Genomic DNA, 24,048 nt, shown 5'->3' with positions numbered 1-24,048 from the left:
GGCCCCCAAGGAGACTCTGCTCTATCTCCTGGGCCTGCCTCCAGGCTCCTTCCCACCTCAGCCATTCTGGGGACACCCCCGTCAGCACGCAGGTGGTCCTCCGGGAGAGCCTGAGGGGTCCAAAGCCAGGAGGTCTTTTGCTCAGATGCTCAGCCCCTGGAAGTGCAGAGTGAGCCCACAAGCCCTGTGTGGTGATCTTGGCCAGACCCACCGACCCCCACCAAGAAGATGGGCCACACAGGCCTCAGGCCTCCTTCCCTGTGACTAAACCCCACACCCCTGGACCTCTGCCTGTGTGATGACTTGTGGGCCCAACAACTGAACTCTGCACCAACCTGTGCCTGTCTGGACAGGCCCTGAGGTTCCTGTGTCCTGCCCACCCCCAGCCGGCACCAGTCCAGTGCCTGGCAGGAAGCATACACAGACACGGCCATGGGCTGCCAGAAAGGGGTAATGCTTTTATATTAGTTTTTCTGTAACAAGAAAAGTCAGCTTTGAGGGTTTTTTTATCTTTTTTTTTTTTCTTAAAAAGAATTCCAAGTCCAAAGGCACCCAGAACTCCCCACAGGCCCAAAGAATAAAAAAACGGTATGTCATAAGGGCAGCTGGGCCCTTCCTCCTTGCTTGGCCCTGCCCCTCCACCTCACTCTTGCCCAGGGCCCCAGCTGCCCCAGGAGACTGCCTCTGGCCTCAGTGGGATCTCCACCAAAGACGCACCTGTGGCCGGCCAGGGCATGGCAGGGAGTGACCGCCCCAGCAGTTGGGGACCAGGGCAAGCAGGCCCGGGCAGCAGTCCCAAAGGCAGGAAGAGGAACAAAAGTCAGCTTCTGTGAGTTCCAGAGAGTGGGAGGCCCCTGGCCACAGAGAGCACCAAGAAAACTCTGCCTCTGGATGGACAAACGGCAAGCTGTTCTGGCTGGTTCTGGCTGGGGCAAGATATGTTGGTGGCAAAGCCACAGAGGACTGTTCACATGTGACTTGTGGGCAGGGGGCAGTGGCTGGGTGTACATGTGGGTCCATGGTGAAGGGAGCAGACATCCGTGGGTGCCAGGGCAGGGTCAGACCCTTCCCTAAGTCTGTGTGAGTCCAGGGACATGATGGCACTGGAGGGGCTGGGCAGGGCATGGAACTGTTCAGTGGGCTCCATGAAGCTGGCAGTGTGTAGACGCATCATGGTACCTGCACATGGGTGGCTGAGGGCGCTGCAGGAGCAGGTGGGGTTGGAGACTGTGTGCTCAGCCTGCGTGGTGGTGGCGGTGGGCGGCAGGGCTGGTGGGGGTGGCACTGGGAACGTCTGTGAACATGGCACACCAGGGCTCACAGGGCACAGGTAGGTGCTGCAGAAAGGGGTCCGGGGGTCCATTATCCTGCAGAACAGGTGGAAGAATCAGGGGCAGAACTGTCGGCTTTAGGGAGGTGGCTCGAGCTAGGGGGCCTCCCTGAGGGGACTCCGCAGGCAGGAGGGGGGAGTTGCCCCTGGGGGCCCAGAGCCAGCAGGCTACCCACTGGGCAGTGTTCTTGCTGATGTGGCCAGGCCTTGTATGAACTAGAGGACCTTGGGGCCCCTCTGGCCACTCCTCAGGGCCCCTTCCAGGCACCCCTATGCCCACACTCCTGCACCCCCACTCAATAGACCTGCCTGAGGCCAAGGGCCTCCAGATGGGGCAGATTCTCTCCCACCCTAGGGCTCCACAGCCCCCTCAGGGTTCACCCCTATCCCTGACCTGGGCTCTGCTTGAGGACAATGCCTGCAGAGGAGGTCTCCACCTTCTCCTGGTGGGCCCCACAGCAGAGAAAGGGGATTCCCAAGCATGGCGTCTGGGTCTGTTCTCTGAGCTAGGATAACAACCCCATGCACACCCTTCTGTCAGCCCCACCTCCCTCTGTCATCCACCCATGGGGTCCTCACCACCACCCTGCAGTCTCCTCTCTGACCCAAGCCCCTCCTTTAAGTCAGTGCCCTAACAGTGGCCCCGGAGGCCCCTTCCCAGAGCTACAGCCTGACCCTGTGACCCCGTCCCCAGCTCAGCTCATTCTGACCACAGCTCCCCTCCTGGCTACTCACTGCACCATGCCCACTCTCCAAAGTCCCTCTCCAGAGGCCCTGCCCACCCACCCTCCTGTCTACACCTCCTTCCCTTCCCAGACTGACCCCCGGGGTCCATGACTGCAGTCGTTCTCTTGCCAACACCCTCAACATCCTTGTTCCTTACCCTTCTGTCCCACACACCTGGCCAAAAACCCCGCCACGGATGGATCCTATGGTCCATCTTCTCCACACCCACCCCGGTCAGCTGAGCACCTCCTGCTGCACAGAGAAAACAGAAGGCGGAAGGCATCGGGCTGATGTGACTTCATGTCCAGCCACCAAGCCACTAACCTGTGTGTGACTGCAGCCACTTGGTCCTCCGTCCTTCCTGTCCCCGAGGAAGCACTGACCCTCCTGCCAAAGCCACTGGAGGCTGTCTCCGTGGGGCTAGCTTCGCCCTGCCCTCCTCTCTCACATTTTTTACCCCCTCATCCAGGCCAGCCCCTCCCCCATCAGCACTTCAACAGGCTCTGTTTCTGCAAAGGGCAAAGGGAAATGGAGCGCCCCACCCTGAACTTCGCACCCCCTTCCCTCGGCCACCCTCTCATCTCTTCACAGCCAAATTTCTTGACAGAGGTGCGGACCTTCTGTGGGTTTTCCCCTCCACAGCAACTTCCTCCACCCCCACTGCCCTTGAGGCCCCTCCCTCACAAGGTCCTGTCTGAGCCCCTAGTGGACAAATCTGGTGGGTCCTTGATGGGGCTCGCTCCCGCTGCCCCTCAGCAGCACTGATGTGGCTGCTCTCTCTCTAAGGGCCTTGTGCGTGGGGACGCACGCGTCCTCGTCTGTGCATGCTTGTGCCTGCCCAGCAGCACCTGCGAACGGCCCACACGTGCCTGTGTGTGCGCACCACACATTCCACAAGTGTGTGCTCTGGGTGATCGTATGTGTGTTTAGACACACATGTGAACATGGGTACATGGGTGTTGGTGCACCGTATGCACACACAGGGTGCCTGTGTTGCACATGCACATAAGCCCCCTCCATGGCAGCTAGGGTTTCCCTATCTCCTTCCCTTGCTGCTTCCCTCCAGCCCCTTCTGCAGGCATCCTTGCAGCGGGCCATGGCCTTGCACTCTCCTCAGGTGAGCTCCCCCAGCCTCCTGTGGCCTCGTACTATTTCCAGGCGGATGATGGTTGGACCCACATATCCAGCCTACACCTGGGCTGCCGCCTTAGGACCCCCTAGGCCTTCTAACTCAATGTTTCTACCACCTCAACAAATCTGCCCCCCCCCACTATCATCCACCCGGGATTCTGAGTGAGGTCCGGGGGCTTGTCTTCTGTCTCACCTCATGCCGGGCAGGCTGACTCTGGCCTCTGGAGTCTGTGCATTCCCCCCCACACCCCAGCCCCTTCAGGCCATCTGCTTGAGTGCATCCTCACTGCCCCCCATCACCTGTGGCTTGGGTCACAGCGGTATTCTCCTCCGGCACCCCCACATCCATTCCCTGCTTCCACCATCCCAGACCATGAGCATGTCCCATCGGGTCGCTCTTCGCTCTGGAGAGGCCCCTGCCTGTGCCAGCCTCCCACAGGCTGGCTAGCCCCTCACCCAGGGCCCACACTGGGGTCAGGGACAGGACACTGATGGGGAGAGGTCAGTGCACCCCCACACAGACCACCTACCTGTGTCACATCCGGTTCACCCTGTCACTATCGCCTCTCCTCATCCTCCTCATCCTCCTCATCCTCATCCTCCTCGTCTTCCTCATCCTCTTCCTCCTTCAGCTGGCCCCGGTCTTTGGAAACGTCGCCAAACTCAAAGTTGCCTTCTATGTCCAAGACCTGCAGGTGCTTCAGCCTCCGGAAGGCACTTTCCACTACGGAGCCCACAGCCAGTTTGTTAAACCTGTGCGGGCAGCCATGTGTGGTCAGCGCGGGAGGCCTGGCCCTCAGAGTCCCCACCCCCACCCACCATAACAGGGAAAGAGGAGGGGACAGTTCTCCAGGAAGACGGTGCAGTCAGCACAAAAAGGGTGCGGGGAGGGGCGCCTGGGTGGCTCAGTGGGTTAAAGCCTCTGCCTTCGGCTCAGGTCATGATCCCAGGGTCCTGGGATCGAGCCCCGCATCGGGTTCTCTGCTCCGCGGAGGGCCTGCCTCTTCCTCTCTCTCTGCCTGCCTGCCTGCCTATGTGTGATCTCTCTCTCTATCAAATGAATAAATAAAATCTTTAAAAAAAAAAAAAAGGGTGCGGGGAGGGGGGACAGTGCTGAGAAGCAAGGTTCGTCGTGCAAGTCCCAGCTGTTCAGTGTGCCTACAGCTTACAGGGGAAGGAAGGGTGGACCCTGGGCCACTCATCTCCTACAGCGAGGGCAGGCTCCCATCTGCAAATGCTCCAAGACTGGGGAGTGACAGACTCCTCTCTGCCTGGGATCACCTCCCTCTGGGATTAACCCCAAGGCCTGGGGCTCCAGGCTTGCCAGCCTAGGCTTACCTTGGAGCCTGGTGTGGAGCAGCACACAGGCATGGCCAGGGTCAAACTGAGCCAGGGCCGCACTCAGGCTGAGGGGAGGTAGAGGCTGGGCTCTGATATCAGGCCGCCTCAACGCTTTGTGCCTTAGTTCCCACAGGACCCAACGCATGGGTCACACTGTACCCCCACCCAGCCTGGGGCCTGCTGGGCCACCAACTCCCTGGAGGTACACATTCTGCCTTCTCGAATCTGCCCTTTCTCTCTGAGTCCAGGGAGTAGTTAGGTAGGATGTTGGGAAGAACCACCCTGACTGCTGTCCCGAGGAATTGGCTCCCCCATTAGAGTCATTCAAGGGGCACTTGGGTGGCTCAGTCGGTTAAGTGTCCAACTCTTGCTTTCGGCTCCAGTCAGGATCTCAGGGTCATGAGATCGAGCCCTACCTTGGGCTCCACGCTGGGCATGGAGCATGCTTAAGATTCTCTCTCCCTCTCCCTCTGTCCTCCCCTTTCCCTCTCTCTGTCTTAAAAAATAATAATTCTAAACCCCCACAGCTCACGAGGATCTGAACATCTTCCATCTGCTGGCCTGGGTCTGGGGCCCAGATTCAACCCCCGGCCAGCTATGGGCACAGCAGTCACCATGCTCTCGGGTACCCCTTCCTGCCACAGTAACATCAATAATGCCCCCACACACGGCTTGTCCAGGTTTCTGAAGCCCATTTACAAACTTATAAACCCCACCAGGCCTAGTCAGGACCGTCCCCACCCTTGAGAGCTGAGGAAACAGAGGCTGACAGGGGTTCTGGGATGTACCCAGGGTCACACAGCCAGTCAGCCGTGGAGCCTGCTTTGAACACCGACCTCTACCTTGGAGTTGTTCCAGAAGCCTCAGCTCTCCTGCCAGAGCCAGGCTGACCCCAGGAGCCCTCCTACCTGAGAAAGACCCCTTTGAGGTTCGGTGTGGAGTCGAAGGCACTGGCAGGCACAGAACTGATCTTGTTGTTCTGCAGGTACAGGTACTCGAGTGACTCAGGGAGCCCCTCCGGGATCTCTGTGAGTTGATTCCCAGCGATATCCAGCAGCTGGATGGGTGACCAGGGGAGGCATAGCACTTAACATCTTGCAAGGATCCCACCCACCCCCTGGTCTAACTAAACCTGATGATAAGCGTGTGAGGTGGGATCTAGAATTAGCCCCATTTTCCAGGTGGGGAAACAGAGGCTCAGAGAGGTTTTAAGAGATCTGTCCGAGGCCTGACAGCCTGTGTAAGGCTGAAACCCAAACCCTTGATCTAACTATGTCCTCCCCAGCTCCTGCTGCCTTTCCACAGACATTGACAGCCAAGATACCTGGGTGGCACAGTCCCTCCTCCTTAGCCTGCCTGTCACCCCATCAGACTGAAGACCCCAGAAGGACAGAGACCAGGGATCCTCCAGGCTTTGAATATCTCCACACTGGTCTACTGCTCCTGCGGGGCCGGCTGTCTACCCCCAGCTCCCACCCTGATCCATTCTCAGGTCTGAGGACGGTGGGGGTGGGGGTTCATATGGGTGGGGCTGCTCATTCATGGGACTTCAGAGGCCACATGGGCAGGTGCTGGGAGCAAGGATTTGAGGCCCACAGTGACCCTAGCATGGCAGGCAGTCCTAGGCTGGCCAGTCTCAGAGTCACCACATGCCTAGAGAGCAAGCAGCAGAAGGCCAGGGAAATGGGGTGGTTTCCCCAGGGACGAGCAAACACCACAGGCAAGAGACACAAGAGACCCAGGCATGTGTAGGCCCAGTTCCCTGACTTTCCCTCAGGCCATCAGCACACAGTCGCTCTGACACACACCTGTGCAACACAGGTGCATTCCCTCATCTCTAATCTCCCTTCCTCACCCCAACAGGCTGGGGCTCAGGGTCAGGAAACTGGGAACTATGACTCAAGATTCAAGAATCAGGGGCACCTAGGTGGCTCAGTGGGTTAAAGCCTCTGCCTTCAGCTCGGGTCATGATCCCAGGGTCCTGGGATCAAGCCCCACGTCGGGCTCTTCTGCTCTGCGGAGAACTTGCTTTCTCCCCTCTCTCTGCCTGCCTTTCTGCCTACTTGTGATTTCTCTCTCTATGTCAAATAAATAAAATATTAAAAAAAAAAAAGGATTCAAGAATCAAGAGGAAAACAAGCTTTACACACTTTGGGGAGCCTCCCTGTCACCCTCCTTACCCAGCAGGGCTCCCTGCTCCCCACTGTGTTCCCTCCACACAGCTCTTACACTTCCTCATTCATCCCAAACATCCTCGGTGCCCACGGGGGCCAGCGATATGGAATCCACTGAGATGTTGACCTCATTGGAAGTCAGGGTGATGGGGGAGATGGACACAAAATCTGATGACAGCTGGTAGAACTGGGCAGTGTGGAGGGAACCCAGGGAAGTGGCCTGACCCAGGCTTGCATCAGGGGAGTACAGCAGCCAGTACAAGTGGGGGCTCTGAAGTGGGGGAGGGGGACAGCTGCTTGTAGAAACATCCAACAGTGTGAGAAAGAACCCCCCCCCACACACACCAGATACTTCATCCCTGACTGAAATCACCCAGGCCACATCTGCCCAACACTGAGGGCTTCCTGAAGGAGATGACACCTGGACTAAGTCCTAGGTGTATTACAAGCTCCAGGAGGATAGAGACCCTCCATCTGTCTTACTCCCTGCCAGGAGTTTCTAGGGCAGCTATGTCTGCACGTGGTGGAGGCCTGGGACAGGTTATGGAATGAATGAGTGAGCAGGTGTTTTCAGGGTGCTGTGCTTCTGCAGTGGGGCCAGGGTGAGCGATGCCTGCTGTGCCTCGGAGACTAAGGAGCCTAGCCCAGAGCAGAGGCAGGCCAGCTCTGACAACTGTGGCAAGGATTCTGTTCTGAATTCTAAGAGCCATCAGGAGCCATAGAAGAGTTCTGAGCAGGAGCGGAAGGTGAGCATGAATTTTGCAAGAACCCACCAACTGCATATCGGGTATGGGAGTGGAGAGCTCCTATAGAGCTGGGGTCCAGCTGAGAAATGGGGATGCCTTGGCTTGAAGTATGGGCAGCAGGGATGGAGAAAAGTGAGTTGAGACTTGTGACAGTAGAATTGGGAGAGTTCAGTAACAATGGGTGTTGGGGGGCAGGTGGTGTGTAAAGGGGGTATCAGGGGCAGCGTCCAAGTCTCCCGTGGGCAGCCCCTTCAGTGAATTAGAAAATGTAGCAGGAGGAGCAGGTGTGGAGGAGAGGACAATGGGATCCAGGCTCCTGAGGACAAACCAAGGGGGCCTGGGCCAGGCAGCTGGATCCCGGTGTCTGGCCCTCAGCAGGGCCATCTGGGTGAGGAGAGACCCCAGCTAGCTGCTCCTGCGGGGCCAGCTGTCTAACCCAGCTCCCACCCTGATCCACCCTCAGGGCTAAGCCCTGCCTGCCCACTGCCCAATCGGAGGGCTCTCTCCTCCCCTCCCCTCGGATATCCTCTTCCTGACAGCTCTCCCAAAGTACAGGGACTGTGAGCCTACCACACACAGATCCCTGGGGCCGGCAGTGAACCCAGCAGAATAAAATGCCTGCCCCTTGTTCTAGCAGAAAAACAGGCAACAAGCGAACAGACAGATGACTTGATGCCCAGAAGGGATGAGGACTATGCAGGAAAACAAAGCAGAGGAGGGTGACAGCTGGTGAAGGAAGATCTCCCAAGTAGGTGCATTTGAGCACAGGCCTGAGAGAGAGTGTGGAGCAAGGTGGGGGGGTGAGGGGGAACATCTGGGGAAGGGGCCCCCTTCCCCCCATAGGGCAGCATAATGGGGGCACTTCCTAATCTTGCAGCATCTAGGCCCTGACTCCCAGATTTCTCTACTCCAGTTCCCTCTCGGCCCTCACTAAGTGGGACCTTCCGCTTATAGCCAGATACCCCGACTGACTCAGACTGTGGCCACAGCAGCCACACTCACTCAGCAGCCCCCCAACAACACTCAGGTCACCTCCTCCAGCCCTCCTCGCCCTGTGAGGTCAGCCTGCCTCCCAGGCTTTCCCGCCCTCCCCTCCCCAAGCCCAGCCTTTCCTAGTCACCTGCTCCTGAGCCTTCAGGTGGGTGAGCTTGTCTCTCCAGTGTCCCCAAACTGGCCCTGCGCCCCGGTCCTCCTGGACTGTGGGACCCTCCCTGCAGCCATGACCTCCCCAGATCCCCCACAGTCCTCTTAAAGCCTGCCCTGCAGGGGCTGAGCTCAGCCTGGCCATACCAGCCATTCACTGCTGCACGCAGTGTGCTAGCCATACCTGCCCCGGCGCCTGCGCACGCTACTGTTTCCTTGGTCTAGCTGCTCCCCAGCCCCCACCCCCAAGCCAGGTCCTCCTGCCCACCCCTCAACTGAGCCTACAAGATGGGTGGGCTCAGGGCAGCCAGAGCAGTAGCACCCCACACGGGCACGACCCAGCCTCTTTCCCCACCCCCTTACCTGCAGATGGGACAGGTCGGCCCAGGCCCGGGGGCCCAGGGCCCGGCTGCGCAGCCGGTTGCCAGTGAGGTAGAGCTCACGCAGCTGGGCCATGCCGGCCAGCGCCCCGCGCGCCAGGGCGGCCAGCTCATTGCGCTTGACCTTCAGCACGTGCACATTGCGGGGCAGCCCCGGGGGTAAGGTGTGCAGCCGGTTACCCGAAAGGTCCAGCGATCTCAGCAGGCGCAGCTTGCGGAAGGCATCGCGGTGCACCTGCGGGCTGGTGATGCGGTTATAGCTGAGGTTGAGCTCCTCCAGGAAGTAGGTGGTGGCGAAGTCGTCGCGGCCGATGCCAGTGATCTGGTTGTGCAGGATCATGAGTGTGCGCACGCGCCGGGGCAGGCCGCCAGGCACGCGCTCCAGCGCGTTGTTGTACAGGTGCACCGTGTGCAGCCGCTTGAGGCCCTGGAAGGCACGCGGGTGGATGCCGTGCGCGTGCAGCTGGTTGCTGTGCAGCAGCAGGTACTCCAGGCTGCGGATGGGCGTCAGCACGTCGGCGTCCACGCTCCGGATGGCATTCTTCTCCAGGTGCAGGAGCACCAGGCTGCGCGGCAGACCGGCGGGCACCCGTGATAAGTTGTTGCTGGACAGATCCAAGTACTCCAGGCTGGAGAGCTTCCTGCGGCGGAGAACGAGGACGGTGGGGCGTGGGGTGCTTGTTGCCGCCACTCCTCCCGAGGGAGACGCCCGGGAACCTCTCTGCCCCCAGCTGACCCACCGGGGGAGCTTAGTCCCCTCCAGCCTCTCCTTGGGGGTGATTCGATGCTTTCTGGGTGTGGGAAGAATCTAGCATGGTTTCTAACACAAAGGAGAGCCTCTGAAGACCAATCGTTTAAGGCCTTTTGTGGCTACCCTGGGCCTAAAAAGTGGCACCTCATTGCCTTCAACAAGTATGCTCCAGTCTCAACGTTGTACCAAGAAGCCAGTCCCTGTAGGTGTCTCACTGGCATTCTGGCGGGTCTTCTCTCTACATATCACTCGTTCTCGGGGACAGACATGTCAGTAGAGGGGTGCCTGGGTGGCTCAGCCGGTTACGCATCGGCCTTTGGGTCAGGTCATGATCCCAGGGTCCTGGGATTGATGGTCCGGGGGCTCTTCTCAGCGGGAACCCTGCTTCTCCCACTCCCCCTGCTTGTGTTCCCTCCCTCACTGTCTCTCTCTCTCTTTCTGTCAAATAAATAATCTTAAAAAAGAAAGAAAGACAGACATGTCAGCCGAGGTAGGAGCCCCAAAGTTCCTTCTCCAGGAAGCTGGCCAGGAACAGGAGGGTGAAGGGCATGTGGGACAGGGATGGCTGCCAATGGGGGAGCAGCTTCCCAGGTGATGCGCTCCCAGGAAGGGCCCAGGCGGGCTTACCAGAAGGTCTCGTTGTCCAGGCCCTCGTCGGTCAGGTAGTTGTTCTGTAGGTAGAGCTCACGCAGGTTGCTCAGCTCACTGAAGGCCCCTGGTGGGATCTTCTCCAGCTTGTTGTTCTGAGGGGTGGGATGGTTGGGAGGGGAGCATGAGGGGAGCATGAGGGACAACCAAGGGGCGAGGGCAGGGCCTGGGAATGAGACATGGAGAGGGGCCTGGGGAGCCAGGGGAAGAGGCCCGGGCGTGGAGCACTGTGCCTGTGGGATCGACAGCCATGGACCTGGGCGTCTGCCTCGTTCTCCACAGCGAACGCTGTGCCCTCTGGCTTGTGCCCAAGGCCCCACACCCTGGGCCTAAGTGGGCCGGGGCTCTTCCCCCACTGCAGGGCCCTGCACTTTGCTGCCCTCCCCACACTCTCCCTCCCACCTTGAGGTGTAGCTTATAGAGGGCGGGTGGCAGGTGCTTGGGCACGTGGCGCAGGAAGTTGCTGGACAGAATGAGGATCTCCACGTTGCTGGAGCCGTTGAACATGTTGTCTGGCAGCCCGGCATCCGCCAGCTTGTTGTTGTGCAGGTACACGGACCTGAGGGACGAGGCAAAGGTCCTCACCCTCGCCCGGGCCCCCCCTGCCTACCAGCTTACCCGGTGAGCCTTCAGACCTTGCTCAGGTTGAGCCAGGGCCTAGAAAGGGTACATTCTTTCCATTTGAAAAACCTCAGACCCTACCTAATCCAGTGCCCCATACACAGCAAGGAGACCAAGGGACCAGTGGAGGTTGTCGCACACGTCAGTGGCAGCTGACCATCTGTGCTCCCCCTCATCTGTGCTCCCTGCAACAGTTCTCAGTCACTCCCTGACTGTGGCAGCCCCGGATCCCTGCCTGGCATCTCCACGTGGCTGACTCTGAGTTCTGTGGGACTTCCCGCAGACTGGGACCATCCCTGCCACCTCTTTGTCTCAAGTGTCCAGTACAGGGCCTGGCACAGAGGAAGTAACCTCTCCCTCATTCAGCAAATATATAGTGAGTGTCCCTAGGGGCCAAGACTGTTCTAGACTCCGAAGATGTGAGCAGTGGACGCAACCAACAGGACCCTGCCATCATGCGCTAACATATGAGGAGCAAAGACCAGAAATCAGAGAAATAGCAGGTATTTAAACATAGTAAATATAGAAGATATAACTCATTCTTGCTGTGTGACCTCTCTTGGGCCTCAGCCTCATCGGTGGGATGGGACCACGTACAGTGACCCTGGCTCCTCTGGGGCACAGAGACAATTGAGTGAGGTGACAGATCCAGGGACGGAAGCAGCACTGGCGGTTGACAGTACCCTCCAGCACCACTCTGCCCTGCTCACACACCTCTGCTAGGAGGCCTCACTCCTCCCAAAGCAGCTCTCAGTGAGGGCCCGCTCTGCTTCTTGGAAAATGCTTCCTTCCCCCACAGGCTGGGGAAGGAGGGAAAACCCTTGCCCAGCTCCCCACAAGTCCATAGACATCACTCTCTGATCTTGTTTCCTGGAAGGATTCCTCTCGGGCTTCAGATCCTGCAGCCCCCAGGCAATACCCATGCCCACAGCCCTGAGCCAGGGGCATCCTGCTTGCCGTGCCTGGCCTTCCCCTCTTCCAGGGCCTGTCTGGGCTTTCTATGCCTTGCTCAGGGCTGGGAGTGTCCTGTCTCAGCTCCTCCCTCTTCCCCAGCCAGAGCCCAGGGCCCCTGTCTGACTTCTCACCTCAAGTTTGGCTTCTGACCGAAGGTGAGCCCGTAGATCTTGGTGAGATAGTTGGCAGCAAAGTCCACACTGATCAGGGTGTTTGGCAGGAATCGGGGTGCCAAGGTCAGCTGGAAAGGAAGAGTTGGGGCAGAAAGACCAATGGAGGGCAGAGGCAGACTCGGTCCTGCTGCCACGTGGGCCCCTCCAATTTGTCACCTACTTGCAACCAGAGCCATCTTTCTCAACTGGAAATCTATCCCACTCCCCTGATAACATAAAAACAGAACTTGCATGGCTTCCCCCAACCCTGAACATTCAAAGCCCTCTAGGCCTGGCCCCTGCCCTGTCCTGCTGTCCTCCTGGTCTCCCCACTCAGAGTTCCCCAGCACAGACCCTCCGTGCAGTCACTGTGAGGACCCACACTTCCCCAGACACCCCCGCCCCCAGCCCAGTGTCTAGCCTTCATTCATTCAATCGTAGGCCCTGAGTCTACAACACTGCAATCCTGGTTCCCGGTGCTGGACATGTCCTGGGGAACAAAACAGGGAAGTGTCCCCATCCCCACCCCCTCAAAGCTTACATCTTGGTGGAGAAGTCAACGAGCAAGGAACAAAAGTATGGGATAGGGCTGACAAGTTAAAACAGACCAAAGACGGAACAACTGGGTTGGATGCTCAGGGAACAAGTGTCCGGACACTTAAGGCAGGAAGGCACCACTAATGCCATCTGAGGGGAGAGCCCATGGCAGCAGGGGCCGTGAGCATAGGCCCCGCTGGGGGCTGCCTGGTTTGGGGGCTGGAGTAGAGGGAGTGAGTGGGAATGGGAGTTGCGAGGCCCACACATAGGCCCTCCAACCAGGAGGCCATGGGGGAGAAGCGTGCCTTTCATTTTGGGTGGGAAGGGAAGCCTCGGGAGTGTTTGGGCTGGGGACAGGGGATGGAGGGGTAGAAACAAGGGTGATTTTTAAAGGTCTCTCTGGCTTCTCTGAGGAGAAGGAGCAGCAAATGAGGAAACAGGGTTGTCCAGATGGGGGCTGTGGACCAGAGCCAGAGGCGAGCCAAGGGCTTGCAGGGGGACGGGGTGTGGCTGAGCAAAGCACCCAGGATTTGTGGCTCAGACTTGGATTCGAGTCTCGAGTGGGAGGAGTAGAAAGGGCTGCGACGGCCACTGGACGCGGCCATGATGCAGATGGGTACTAAAGCCCAGGGAGGTCATGGGTCACCTCAAGAGAGCTCAGAGGGAAGGAACCAAGACAGAGCCCTGGGACACACCAACTATTTTGAAGTTGGGTGCCTTTTTGCCTCTTCTCATGCTGTCTCTTCAGCAGTGCCTCCCCCTTAGGGCCCCTGGCTGAAGTCCTGTTACCCTTCATGGTCCTGCTCAAATGCCGCCTCCTCTAGGAAGTGTTCTAAGTAGCCCCTCGCTAGTGGGGACGAGCTGCCACCCCCTACACTTCTGTAAGCCTGGGCCTCTGTTTTCATTATCTGGCCACTCTGATCCCAGGGCCAACATCTGAGCAGCAATGGGGACCCAGCTGCCACCCTAGAAAAGGCCTTGGTAAAAGTTCCCTGAGCTCAGCCCCAGACACCAGGGGGCCCCTTACCTTGTTATTGGCCAAGTACAGGTAGTTGAGATTGGTCAGATGCTCAAATGCCTCCTCCGGGAGCCCTTCAAAGGACAGGCATCGGTCAGAGCCCTGGATGAAGGAGATGCTACAGGGCATACAGCACACCACCAACAACCCCCGCAAGGCCCACCCCACTTTCCAGGACTGGGGAGGGCTCCCCCTTGAGGCAGGTTGGGTTCTGATCCTTTTCTGACCAGTCCCAGCAGGCCTACCCAGCCCCCTTTTCTTTCCCCTTGCTCACAGGGGCCCCGGCTCTGAGGAGCAGATAGAAAGGGCTCAGAAATGACCCATCCTTCACCTGCTTGGGGCTACCCCAATAGGAATGGGTGTTCATCAGGTCAGGCCACAGGGCAGAGGACCCAGCACCGCCCTTCCTCACCAGGAAGGAGTGCTCCCCTCAGGTGCGGCCCAAGGGGGTCACAGACCCTCCTGATACCCAGCCGGAGGGCAGGGCAGGGGCCCCTGCACCTCCCCACCACCTGGCCCACCCCTGTCCCAGCAGGCAGATGTGGTGTCAGGACTCGACTGTCGCTGGGAGCCCAGCCAACCTGGCCCTTCTCCAGTCCGTAGGCCGGCCTCTGACACTCAGTTCCGGTCTCCCAGCCCCTCAGATGCTGGGACTCACCCAAGTATCTAAGGAGAGGGAACAGTTATATAAACTGTGCAGCACCCTCCACCCTCGGGGAACACCCTGCTGCCGCTGGGAAAAGTGATGGCCACCCAGAGTGTCCGGCCCGAGGAAGGACGCTGCTGAGCTAACTGCTATGGGGAACAAAGCTGTTACAGTGTTATCGTGGCTATCCTATAAGCTCACTAGGAATTTAAAAATGCAAAGAAAAAAGACTAGATTGGAATGTGGTGATGGTTGTTCAACTGTATAGACCTCCCAAAACTCATCAAATTGTAATTTTATGTTGGGTAAACCTTACCGTATGTAAGTTGGACCTCAGTAAAGCTGTTTTTTAAAAAATGGAAAGAAATATACCAAAATATCAATACTGATGAGCTCCGCGTCGCAGAATTATGAGTTTAAGGTTTTTCTTTTCCATTTCATTTTCTACATTTCCAAATTTTTTGTTATAATCATAAATTGTGTTTGTATTGGGGGAAAAAACAGCGTTTTACAATTGGAGGATTCTATGGCTCTTTGATTTTAACGGCCTTCTGTGAATCTACCTACGAGTCTCTGACAAGGTCCTGGGAATTGAAGCTTCTCTGAAGCCTGTCCCCTGACCCGACACCGAGCACTCAGGCACACCTGGGGGGGGGGCTCTCAGGTAACCAGAGGGAGCCTTGTTGCCCATGGGGTCCTCCTGTCAGCCTGGCCCTGCTGTTTCCCATATCCCTGGGTCCTCAGGGCAGAGCTCTTCCCATGGGTGCCCGGTCCCCCACCTGGTGTCCCGGGCCCGGGGTTCTGGGGGATTCCTCACCTCGGGAAGTCAGGCGATTGTTCTGGAGGTTCAGAGTTTCCAGCCGATGCAACCTGGAGAGCTCCCGGGGGTAGATTTTCTCCAGCTGGTTGTTCTGGGAGCAGGGGACAGGGGTGGTGAGGGGGCCTCACTAGAGGTCCAGGGCTCTTGCCTCAGTAGAGGCTCACCCCCACCCAGTCCCAGGAGCCAGTCCCTCTGTTGGGCACCTCCCTAGGGGTTCTCCACCATGCAGATAGACCTATGGCTGGCCAGGGCTGGGTCTAAGCATGGGAGGCCTGGCAGGAACCACAACAGAGAGCAGGTCCCACCTTCTAGAAGCCCATCATGGGCATTGATAGACAGTGCAAACTTGGAGTGCATCTCTGCTCTAGACCTGCTCCCTTCATGTTCCTACTTGGTGACAGGCATCCCCAGTCCATCTTCCTCACCCCAAGCCAGAAACTACTTTGGTTTCCCTTTCTTAAGGGGGAAAAACCTGTGGTCCTCTCTCCTTTTGGAAGGCTTCAAAACCTGGGTGGGGTGCCACCTCCTCCAGAAGCCTTCCTGAATTGGATTGGGGGCTGGATTAGGAGCCGCTCCCGGCCCTGCTGCACTAGCCTTCTGTCTCCAGCTGTTATCTTGACCTGTTTAGATCTCTGCCTCCCCCACAGACTGTCTGAGTGTTTCCTCCATGCGCAGCACCTGACCCAGCCCCAGAGGTGGAGCGCAGGTATCCAGGAGACATTTTATGAATAAATGAGTGGATGGACCAACAATGAGTGTTGTGTCCCTTTCCCTCATAGGCTACCCTGGCCTTGGGCCCCCTCACCATCAACCTGGACCCCTCAGGTTGGGTGACAAAGGACAGGTCCCTTTCCCTTCACTGGGCTTGACCTCTTGGAATGAGTACACCAGCCCCTCACACTCCCCCAGGGCTCCTGGGCCACACAGAACTGGTCGTGGCTGCACCAGCACTCCCAGAGTGCTGTGTCCCACTTCTCAAAATCTAGCCTATACCCCAGCCAGAGACTAGTCTATCCTCTGAGCCTCCAGAGCACCCTATCGGGATTTCCTTTCTCTTATATTCCTGGCCTGCACTGGTATCTGGGGCATCCTGTCCATTCAGAGGGTCAGCTGCCAGATGGCTCTGTGTTCATTTTTCCCAGGGTCTGACTCTGCTGAGGGGTCTCAGCCCTGACTCCTTCAGGTGGAATAAGGCAGGTGTAATAGCACAGTACTCTGTGACGGGGCATCAGAGTGGGGAGCGCCCTAGCACACTGTGTTGGGGGGGGCCACAAGTACTGGCGGTTCTGGATGAGCTGGGGACTGTGGGCAGGGTGTCAGGGACAGGAGCTGCAAGTGTAGGGGGCAGCCCCGTAGCCACTATTGTGAGGCCCGCATCACCTGCAGGGACAGGTGGTTGGTGTGCTCAGGCAGGTCCCCCGGGAACTCGCGCAGGTCGATGCCACCGCAGTCCACAACACCTTCCTGGGAGCAGGCACAGTCTCGGGGGCAGTTGATGGTAACAGGGCCACGCCCTGGCTCCTCCGGGCTCAGCACCAGCACTGGCCCCTCCTCCACAAATTCATTCTCATCAGGGCTCAGGCTGTGGGTACCACTTCGGCCAAACCCTGGAGACCTCGCTGTGCCCACCAGTCCCAGCTGCAGCTGCGGTGGCAGCAGCAAGAGAAGCAGCAATGTCCTGCTCTGGGCCATGGTACCTGCGGGTACAGCAGACACAGGGCAAGGGGCCACAGAGGTCATAACGGTGCCCTCCTGGGGTCCTGGGCACAATCTGATCTGCTGACTGCCACCCTCCCTTCCCCACTTTCCTACCCGTCATCAGGAGGCAAGTCAGCAACCCTTACCGGGCCTGGCCCCCAAGGAATCTGTACCCCCACTTCACAGACAGGGAAGCTGAGGCCCAGGACGAACTGTGACTTGCAGGGCTTGGCTGGGACTTTGCAGAGCACTTGCTGCCCTGGCACAGGCAGGGCAGGAGGATCTGTCCATCCTCCAGAGCCACAGGGAAGGCCATGGTGGGCCTGGGATTCTAGGATGTTCCGGACTTGAGCCTGTCTCTCTTCCAATACCCCCACCCCAGGTATACAAGTCTACCTAGTAGATCCTCTCTCCAGGCCTTTGCACATGCTGTTCCTTCTGCCTGGAATGCCTTGCCCCTCTGTGCAGTCAGCAACTTTAAGAACCAAAATCAGTGTTGTAGCTCCTGGTAAGACCCTGAGCTGTTGAAGGACTCTCCCTTACTGTGTTCCCTAGGGAGGGGCATGAGTTGGGTTGGACTATGATATGTGAAGGTGTCTTTCTCCCATAGAGGGTGGTGAGCCACTCTCAGGGTCTGGGCAGAGGTGCAGCTCAGAGCCGGCACAGAGCTGGCCTCAGTTGAATGGAGCTGCTACCATTCCCAGGACTTTCCCAGTCCCTTCTTCCCATTGTTTACACCCTCAGCTGGCCTGCTGTGTGCAGGGGACTGTTGCTACCTGCGAGAGACCACTCCCCAGCATGGTTCCCTAAGGCAGCACAGGCGGGGGACTGGGGCTGGCCTCAGGCCATGAGGAAGATGCAGGGGTCCCATCTTCTAGGCAGTGCAGGGGCCTAGCTGGGCTCTGGGCTGGTCCCTGGAGTTCTCTTTACAGAAACTCACTTAGCAAACATCTCTGGGGAATACTAAGTTGTGACAGGCCACAGCTCGGGTACACTGACTCTCTAGAGTCCCACAGACCCCAGTTTGAGCTCCCCTCCAGCACTTAGAAGCTATGACCCCCCCCCGGAGCCAATTTCTCCATCTTACCCTGCAGACCATACATCCCAAACCACAGCATCTGTGTGGGGTTGGCATGGTCACATATGGGAAGCTCCTGGTGCCTCCTAGAGGCTGAGGTGTGGCTGTCACTCTGCCATGGCAATTACAAACGCAGGTGCTCACTAAGCCCTGCGCCCGGCTGGCAGCGGAGGGGGATAGGGGTGTGTGTGTCAGTTTGAGGTCCTTGCCCTGGCACTAGACTGGGGACCACAGCCCACACAGCAGTTAGAAAGGCCTGAGATGCTGGGCCTAGGGAAACGGGGCACTTGCCACCGCTGCCAATGTCTGGTTAGGAAGGCTGGTATGGGAGCAAGACCGCTGGGGCTGTAGTCAGCTCTGGCTCTGTTTTGTCACCCACTAAACCTCAGCTTCTTCACTTGTCCATGGAGGTTACCAGAGCTGCCCTCATGGCGAGACTGTGAGAGTCAAGACAGAGAGAGGCACATACTGTACAACGTAAGTGCTCAATAAACATTAGCTCTTCCCTGCTTCTTCCCTTTCTCTTGTCCAAAACCTGCTTGTGCTTGCAGTCCAGCCCCAGGCCAAGCTCCCCCACAGATTTGCAGATTCCAGCCTTCCATGAATTCCGGCTGCCCTGTGGCCATTACGATGTTTCAGACACTGCTTTGTGTCACTCGCTGGCCTGGCCAGCTCTCCAAGGTGAGGTCTCGTCTGCCCTCACCCCTGTGCTGGCACAGGGAACACAAGTGAGGCGGAAAATTTCCCTGCCCTCAGTCTGGAGGGGGCAGCAGAGCCCAGTACAATAACTCCTGGGCTATCCTCCACCCCAGACTGAGTGAGCTCTCTGAGGCCCCGGAGAGAAAGGTGTGAGGACAGAGAAGATGGGCAGCATCTAGGCTAGTTAGAATCCATGTAGGTCGAGGAGGCCTAAGCAGACTCTGATCTCAGCCCCTGACCTGGCAGGAAACCAGGGAGTCTAGCGCACACATACAGCTCCTGGGCCCCAGGGATCAGGTGGCAGCAGGACATAACTTGCTGCAGCCTGGCCCTGTGCCCACCCTACCACACCCTACTGCCCCATCCCTGACCCAACAGGCCACTAATCCTCAACCCATTTACAGCCCATCACCCCCAGGCACATTATAACCCTTCCCCTGCTATCCCCAACCAGCTCAACAGCCTGCAGCCCCTGAGAGCCATCAGCATTAGACCAGAGTCCATCTCCCTGCCTATCTGTGTGACTCCAGACCAGGGCTCTGGGAGGGGGAGTATGGGTACAGGCCCAAACCGCAAGTCCACCAGGGCAGGGGGCCAGGGAGGAGGATCCTTTCCACATATTCTGTGCACTCACTGGACCAGCTAGTTTTTCCACCCTCCCCTTTAATTTGTATCTATAAAGATCTATACACTGTCTCTGTCAAAGTAATTTATATTAACATTATGAGCCATACTGAAAATGCTATCACCATCACTTCATACATGAGGGAGATGAGGCCCAATTGGATTGGTCAGTGTGACTCAGCTGTCAAGTGGTGAAGCAGAGTTCACCCTGGGGCCCTTCCCTGGGCCAACCAAAGCTGGCAACAAAGGGCCCAGACAGACCACTCAGTTTGGTTCCTGCCCTTAAGAAGCTCATACCTGCCGTTCCAATGTGGTGGCCACATGTGGCTACTGAGCACTTAAAATGTGGCTAGTCTAAACTGAGAGGTGCTCTATGTGTAAAATGTAGTGTACATGGATTCCAAAGACTAGTACAAAAAGGGATATAAAATAGCTCATTATTAATATTAGTGATATCTCATAAAATACTTTTATATTGATTATGTATTTTGAATAATTGAGTTAAATAAAATAAATTACTAAAATTAATTTTACCTATTTTATTATTTTTTTAATGTGGCTTCACATTACATATGTGCCTTGCATTTATGGCTCACATTCTATTTCTATTGAACGGTCCTAGCATGGACGCTCGGTGTACACGTATTACAAGCCCAGTGTCATCAGAGGTGTGATGGAGGGAAGCTAGAGTCCACAGGGGGCCAGAGCAGAGCTAACCATGTCTGGGGTCAAGAAGGCTTCTCTGAAGAAGTGATGCCTTATCTAGCCCTGAAGGACGAATATCCAGCAAAAGGGGAAGAGTGACATAAGTAAGAAGGTCAGCAGGTACAAAGAGCCAGGTGCAAGGGAGCCCATTTGTGACCTCCACAAAGCTCCATGGAATGTCTGCTGAGTGTTGGGATGGGGAGTGATGCAGGTGGGCAGTCCAGGCCAAGAAGGGACTTGGAAGCCAGGTTGAGGAGAGTGATCCTTATCTTAAGATCTTAGGAAAGATGAGGAGCCACTGCCCCAGGAGTGTGGCATAGGTAGGTTTATGGATGGACCAGTGGGGAGCTCTTTGAGGCCGTGCAATGGTACAGGTGAGGGATAGTAAGCCTGGTCTGGGCAGAGAGAGGTGCTAGGATGGGAAGGAGGAGCTGGATTCACAGGAGAGGAAGGAAGAACACACCAGGCTTGGAGGGTCCCACTTCCTCCTCTGGACCTTGGGATGCTGGCATTCTTAGCTCTACCACCTGGATTTCTGTGTGGTCTTGGCCACGTCATGGCCCATCTGAGTCTCAATTTGTTGTTGCTGTTGTTCTAAGAATGTTGAGCGAGATTAGCCCCCAAAGCCCCTTCTGTGTGCTCAGCCACGTTGGGGGCTGTGTGCAGAAGAGCGAAGGCGGCCAGGCCCTGATCTCTGTACATCCCGAGTGAGGAGCCCCCTGGTGAGGAACACACACACTGGGACAGCAAATGGCCAGTGAGAAGAGCAGCTCGGCCTGCAGTAAGCTCTTTCTCAGGGGGAGCACTCAAGCAACAGAAGGACATGGGTTCCACTCCTGACTGCTGTGTGAGTCTGGATAAGTCACTTCATCGCCTGAGCCTCCGTTTACTAGCCTGGGCAATCCTCATGAGGATGAAATGAAATGACATGCCCATCTGATGTTAGCCTCCAGCAAGTGTGACACACACACAGGGTTGCTGTTACTGAGGAAGTCCCTGGGACCTACTGCCTCTCACCCCACCTACCACCCCTGGGGAACCAAAGCTCAGGGCCCAGAAGAGCTTAAGTGGAGGATTAAGGCAAGACTAGAATAAGGGGGGCACCTGGGTGGCTGAGTGGGTTAAGCCTCTGCCTTCGGCTCAGGTCATGAGCTCAGGGTCCTGGGATGGAGCCCCGAGTTGGGCTCTCTGCTCAGCAGGGAGCCTGCTTCCTACCCCCTCTCTCTGCCTGCCTCTCTGCCTACTTGTGATCTCTCTCTCTGTCAAATAAATAAATAAATAAATAAAATCTTAAAAAAAAAAAAAAAAAAGGCTAGAATAAGGAAAGGGAAGGGAGACCCAAATCAGGACACAGATCCTCCACCCCAAGCAGCACCTTCCTTCTCCACTCAAATACTGTAAAAGTTCACTAATCACCCACTTTGTGCTGGGCCCCAGATAGCTGCCTCTCACTGTCTTTAGTTCTTCAGTGCGCCCACAGTACCCTGGCTCCCTGCACGATTCCACAAAGCCTTTCTGACTTCCCAGGCATGAAACAGGTGCTCAGGAAATGCTTGCTGAATGAAGAAGTGAATTTGTGAAAGGCAGAGTTGGAAAAGATTTGCCCCCTCAATTCACAGATTAGTATGTTGAAGTTAAGGCCAGAATTAGAATTTGTGTCTTCTGACTCCTGCCCAGAGCCTTGAATTGCTCTTGAAGGCCAAGTCTGAGCTCTCCAGGGAGACAAGGGGGAGGAAAAGTACTCCACAGGATGGGGGAAGAGGGAGATGCCTTTAAAGAAGGGTAAACAGGATGAGACAGCGGATGAGGTTAGGGCTGGAGGTCCAAGCCTCCGGGGGTGTCAGCCACTATGCTAAGGTGCTGGTGATAAGGAGCCATCAAGCGGACCAAGCAGATCATGGTCAGAGGTCTTATGTATGACTCTACAGGCCTAAAGGTGCCACCATTAGTCACCCATTCCCTGAGATTCAGATAGAGCAAAGTATGTTCCCACAAGATTTCGTGGAAACAGCCACATGAATCTTAACATTTCTTAACTTGCCCCTGAGTGTGAGGCTCGAGCAGACTGGGCCACGGGACCTAAAAGGGGACATGACCACCCAGAGGCTCTCGCGGTTCACAGCAGTGGTGCCTCTCAGAGCCGCTAGACCACAACTTCGCTCCCCACCCCACCCCCACGCCCGCCCGAGGTCCAAGAGCAGCCACTGAGGTTGCGGGGGGGGGGGGGGGCTCAACAGATCCGTGATGCATTCCAAGTGCCAGAAGCACATCCCTCTGTGCCTTGGGGACCAGGGATGGTCGGAGCCACGCCTGCTCCTCTCCTTAAGTTCCCGGTGCAACTACCTCTCACCCGGAGACCCCGCGGCGGCCGGGAGCTTGCCGCCGCCGCCACCGCCACCTCCTCTTCCACCTGACGGCTCATCAGGTATTCTAACCATCCCAACCCCCCGCCCCCAAGTCTGGCGATTCAAGGACCAACAACCTGGGACTTACACCGATTTAGAGGGAGGGCGCCGACCTCGCTTCTCTCGCTCCGCGTGTCCTCCCCACCCCACCCTCAGTCCAGCTGTCCCCGCGGGGAGGCAGCGGCGTAGACAGACAGACGGACACCAGGTGCCAGCTGTGAGCTCTGGCTGGGCGAGTGCGCGCCGCGGGGCTGGGGAGCCGAGCCTCGAGCGCGTCCAAGGTGGTCTCGGGGGCTCCGCCACACCTGTACACGCTTCCCAGAAGCATACCTCGGCCCCTCCCTAGGCCTCAGTTTCTCCGTCTGTAACCAGGTTGAAGGGTGAAGTAGCTGCGGTAAGCTGACGTAGAAAGACGCGCGTCTAAGTCCGGGGGTCCACGCCCCTCCCCAGTTCCACCTGCCCCCACATTCCCTGTCACCCGCCCGCGTCCTTCCACTCCCCACTCCCATCCGCCCTCAGATTCTTTCCAGATGTGCGCAGCGGGGGGGCCCGGGGGCCGGGACCAGTCTCTAGCCGGCGAGGAGAAAAGGCCCCCGCCCGGGTCGCGATCGCGGAGGGGTCACACGCCCGAGTTGGAGCTCTCGGCCGCGCACTCGGTGCACCGCTCCCACCTAGGGGGCCAGCGCGGCGGCCCCGCCGAGGGTAGCTGCGGAAGCTATCCGAACCGGGCGGGGACTTCTGAGTCCGCCGCCCCTACTCGGCCCCGACCCCTTGGCCCACCCGGCCGCCCTCGTCCGGTACCTGCTGCGACCCCGCGCCGCGCCGCGCCGGGCCGGCGGTCCGCACTGTCCCGAGTCTCTGCGCTCCGCGGGCGCGGGCTCCTTCCATTCAAGTCGAGCCGTGAGCTCGGCGACGCAAGTTTTGTTGTGGGTTTTCTCCTCCCCGCCTCTCCCCCGCCCCCCCCTACACCGCGTGCATCTGCTGGACGCCGGCCTCCTCCGGACACAGGCGTAGGGTCCCCGCAGGCGCGAGGAGGGGAGAGGGCCTGCTCCCTACCCGCGTGGACTTGGCCGGGCCCCCCTTCCCGGGGAGGCAGAGCCCCCGCACCGACCCCTCTCCCCCTCTCCGCCCCGGCGGGGCCACCGTACCACGCCCTCCCACCCCCACCAAGAGGCTGGGAAGGCGGGGTGTCTAACCCGCAAGGCTTCCTAGTTCCCGCCTTCCGCAGGGTAACTGCACCCCCTTTAGGCCCCAGCACCTGAAAGGAGGGCAGGGGAGAGGGCCCCTTCATCAAAGCGCCTCTAAGCCCAGTTTCTTCCTCATAACTGAGGATTTTGCAACCGCTCCAGGAACGAGTACCTTTCCGTTCACTCTCCCACCCTGGGGTCCCGGGCCGTGGCTAACGGGGCCGCCAGCCAAGACCCGGCTGGGCCCCTTCCGGGAAAAGTTCCCCGCCCTCCCTGACAACCTCCCCCCTCCCCCCACGCCCACGTTGACCCTGGGCCAGAGCCTGGTGAGCCTTGAAGGACGGTAAATTGGGCTGGGAGTTGGGTGCATAGGGATCTCAATCGCCGGGAGACAAGGGGGTTGGGCAGTGAGCCCTCGCGGCACCATATTGCTCCCAGGAGCTGAAAACATTTCCAAGTAAAGGAGCATTAACTACTAGCAGCTGAAGCAACACAGTTTTGTGCCAGGGGCTTTGGCGGTAGACCGCAGTGCGG

At 57.8% G+C, this 24,048-nt stretch overlaps 1 protein-coding gene across 4 annotated transcripts; it reads right to left on the bottom strand.

The window, feature by feature from the left end:
* Nucleotides 1-438: 438 nt before the first annotated feature.
* On the bottom strand, nucleotides 439-23,780 carry PODN (podocan). Of its 4 annotated transcripts, XR_014299963.1 has the most exons (13): nucleotides 23,586-23,719; nucleotides 23,129-23,232; nucleotides 16,499-16,815; nucleotides 15,116-15,209; nucleotides 13,662-13,726; nucleotides 12,077-12,186; nucleotides 10,773-10,929; nucleotides 10,350-10,465; nucleotides 8,955-9,612; nucleotides 5,437-5,585; nucleotides 3,718-3,940; nucleotides 2,231-2,308; nucleotides 439-1,367 (listed from the first exon to the last, which is right to left on the bottom strand). XR_014299963.1 is itself a non-coding variant. In XM_082688441.1 (12 exons), the coding sequence occupies exons 3-11, from the start codon at nucleotides 16,808-16,810 to the stop codon at nucleotides 3,745-3,747; spliced, it is 1,857 nt and encodes a 618-aa protein (XP_082544567.1). In that variant the 5' UTR covers nucleotides 16,811-16,815; nucleotides 23,129-23,232; nucleotides 23,586-23,717; the 3' UTR covers nucleotides 439-1,367; nucleotides 3,718-3,744. The 4 variants fall into 4 exon arrangements, 3 of the variants coding, with proteins under 3 accessions (XP_082544567.1, XP_082544569.1, XP_082544568.1); XM_082688441.1 differs by lacking the exon at nucleotides 2,231-2,308 and having other exon boundaries at nucleotides 23,586-23,717; XM_082688443.1 differs by lacking the exons at nucleotides 2,231-2,308; nucleotides 23,129-23,232 and having other exon boundaries at nucleotides 23,586-23,780.
* Between the last annotated feature and the right edge of the window lie 268 nt (nucleotides 23,781-24,048).

The sequence above is a fragment of the Mustela nivalis genome (assembly GCF_964662115.1).
Source record: "Mustela nivalis genome assembly, chromosome: 10".
In the NCBI taxonomy this organism is placed as follows: domain Eukaryota; kingdom Metazoa; phylum Chordata; class Mammalia; order Carnivora; family Mustelidae; genus Mustela; species Mustela nivalis.
The sequence above is the reverse complement of the archived record's forward strand: the minus strand, read 5'-3'. Positions and strand labels throughout refer to the sequence as shown.

Excerpts from the sequence above, each read along its gene's own strand:
- PODN (XM_082688443.1), bottom strand. The coding sequence starts at position 16,810 with ATGGCCCAGAGCAGGACATTGCTGCTTCTCTTGCTGCTGCCACCGCAG. Across the intron at positions 9,613-10,349 it reads CTGGACAACGAGACCTTCTG|GAAGCTCTCCAGCCTGGAGT; the intron begins GTAAGCCCGCCT and ends TCTCCGCCGCAG. Across the intron at positions 3,941-5,436 it reads CTCAAAGGGGTCTTTCTCAG|GTTTAACAAACTGGCTGTGG; the intron begins GTAGGAGGGCTC and ends CTGCCCGCACAG.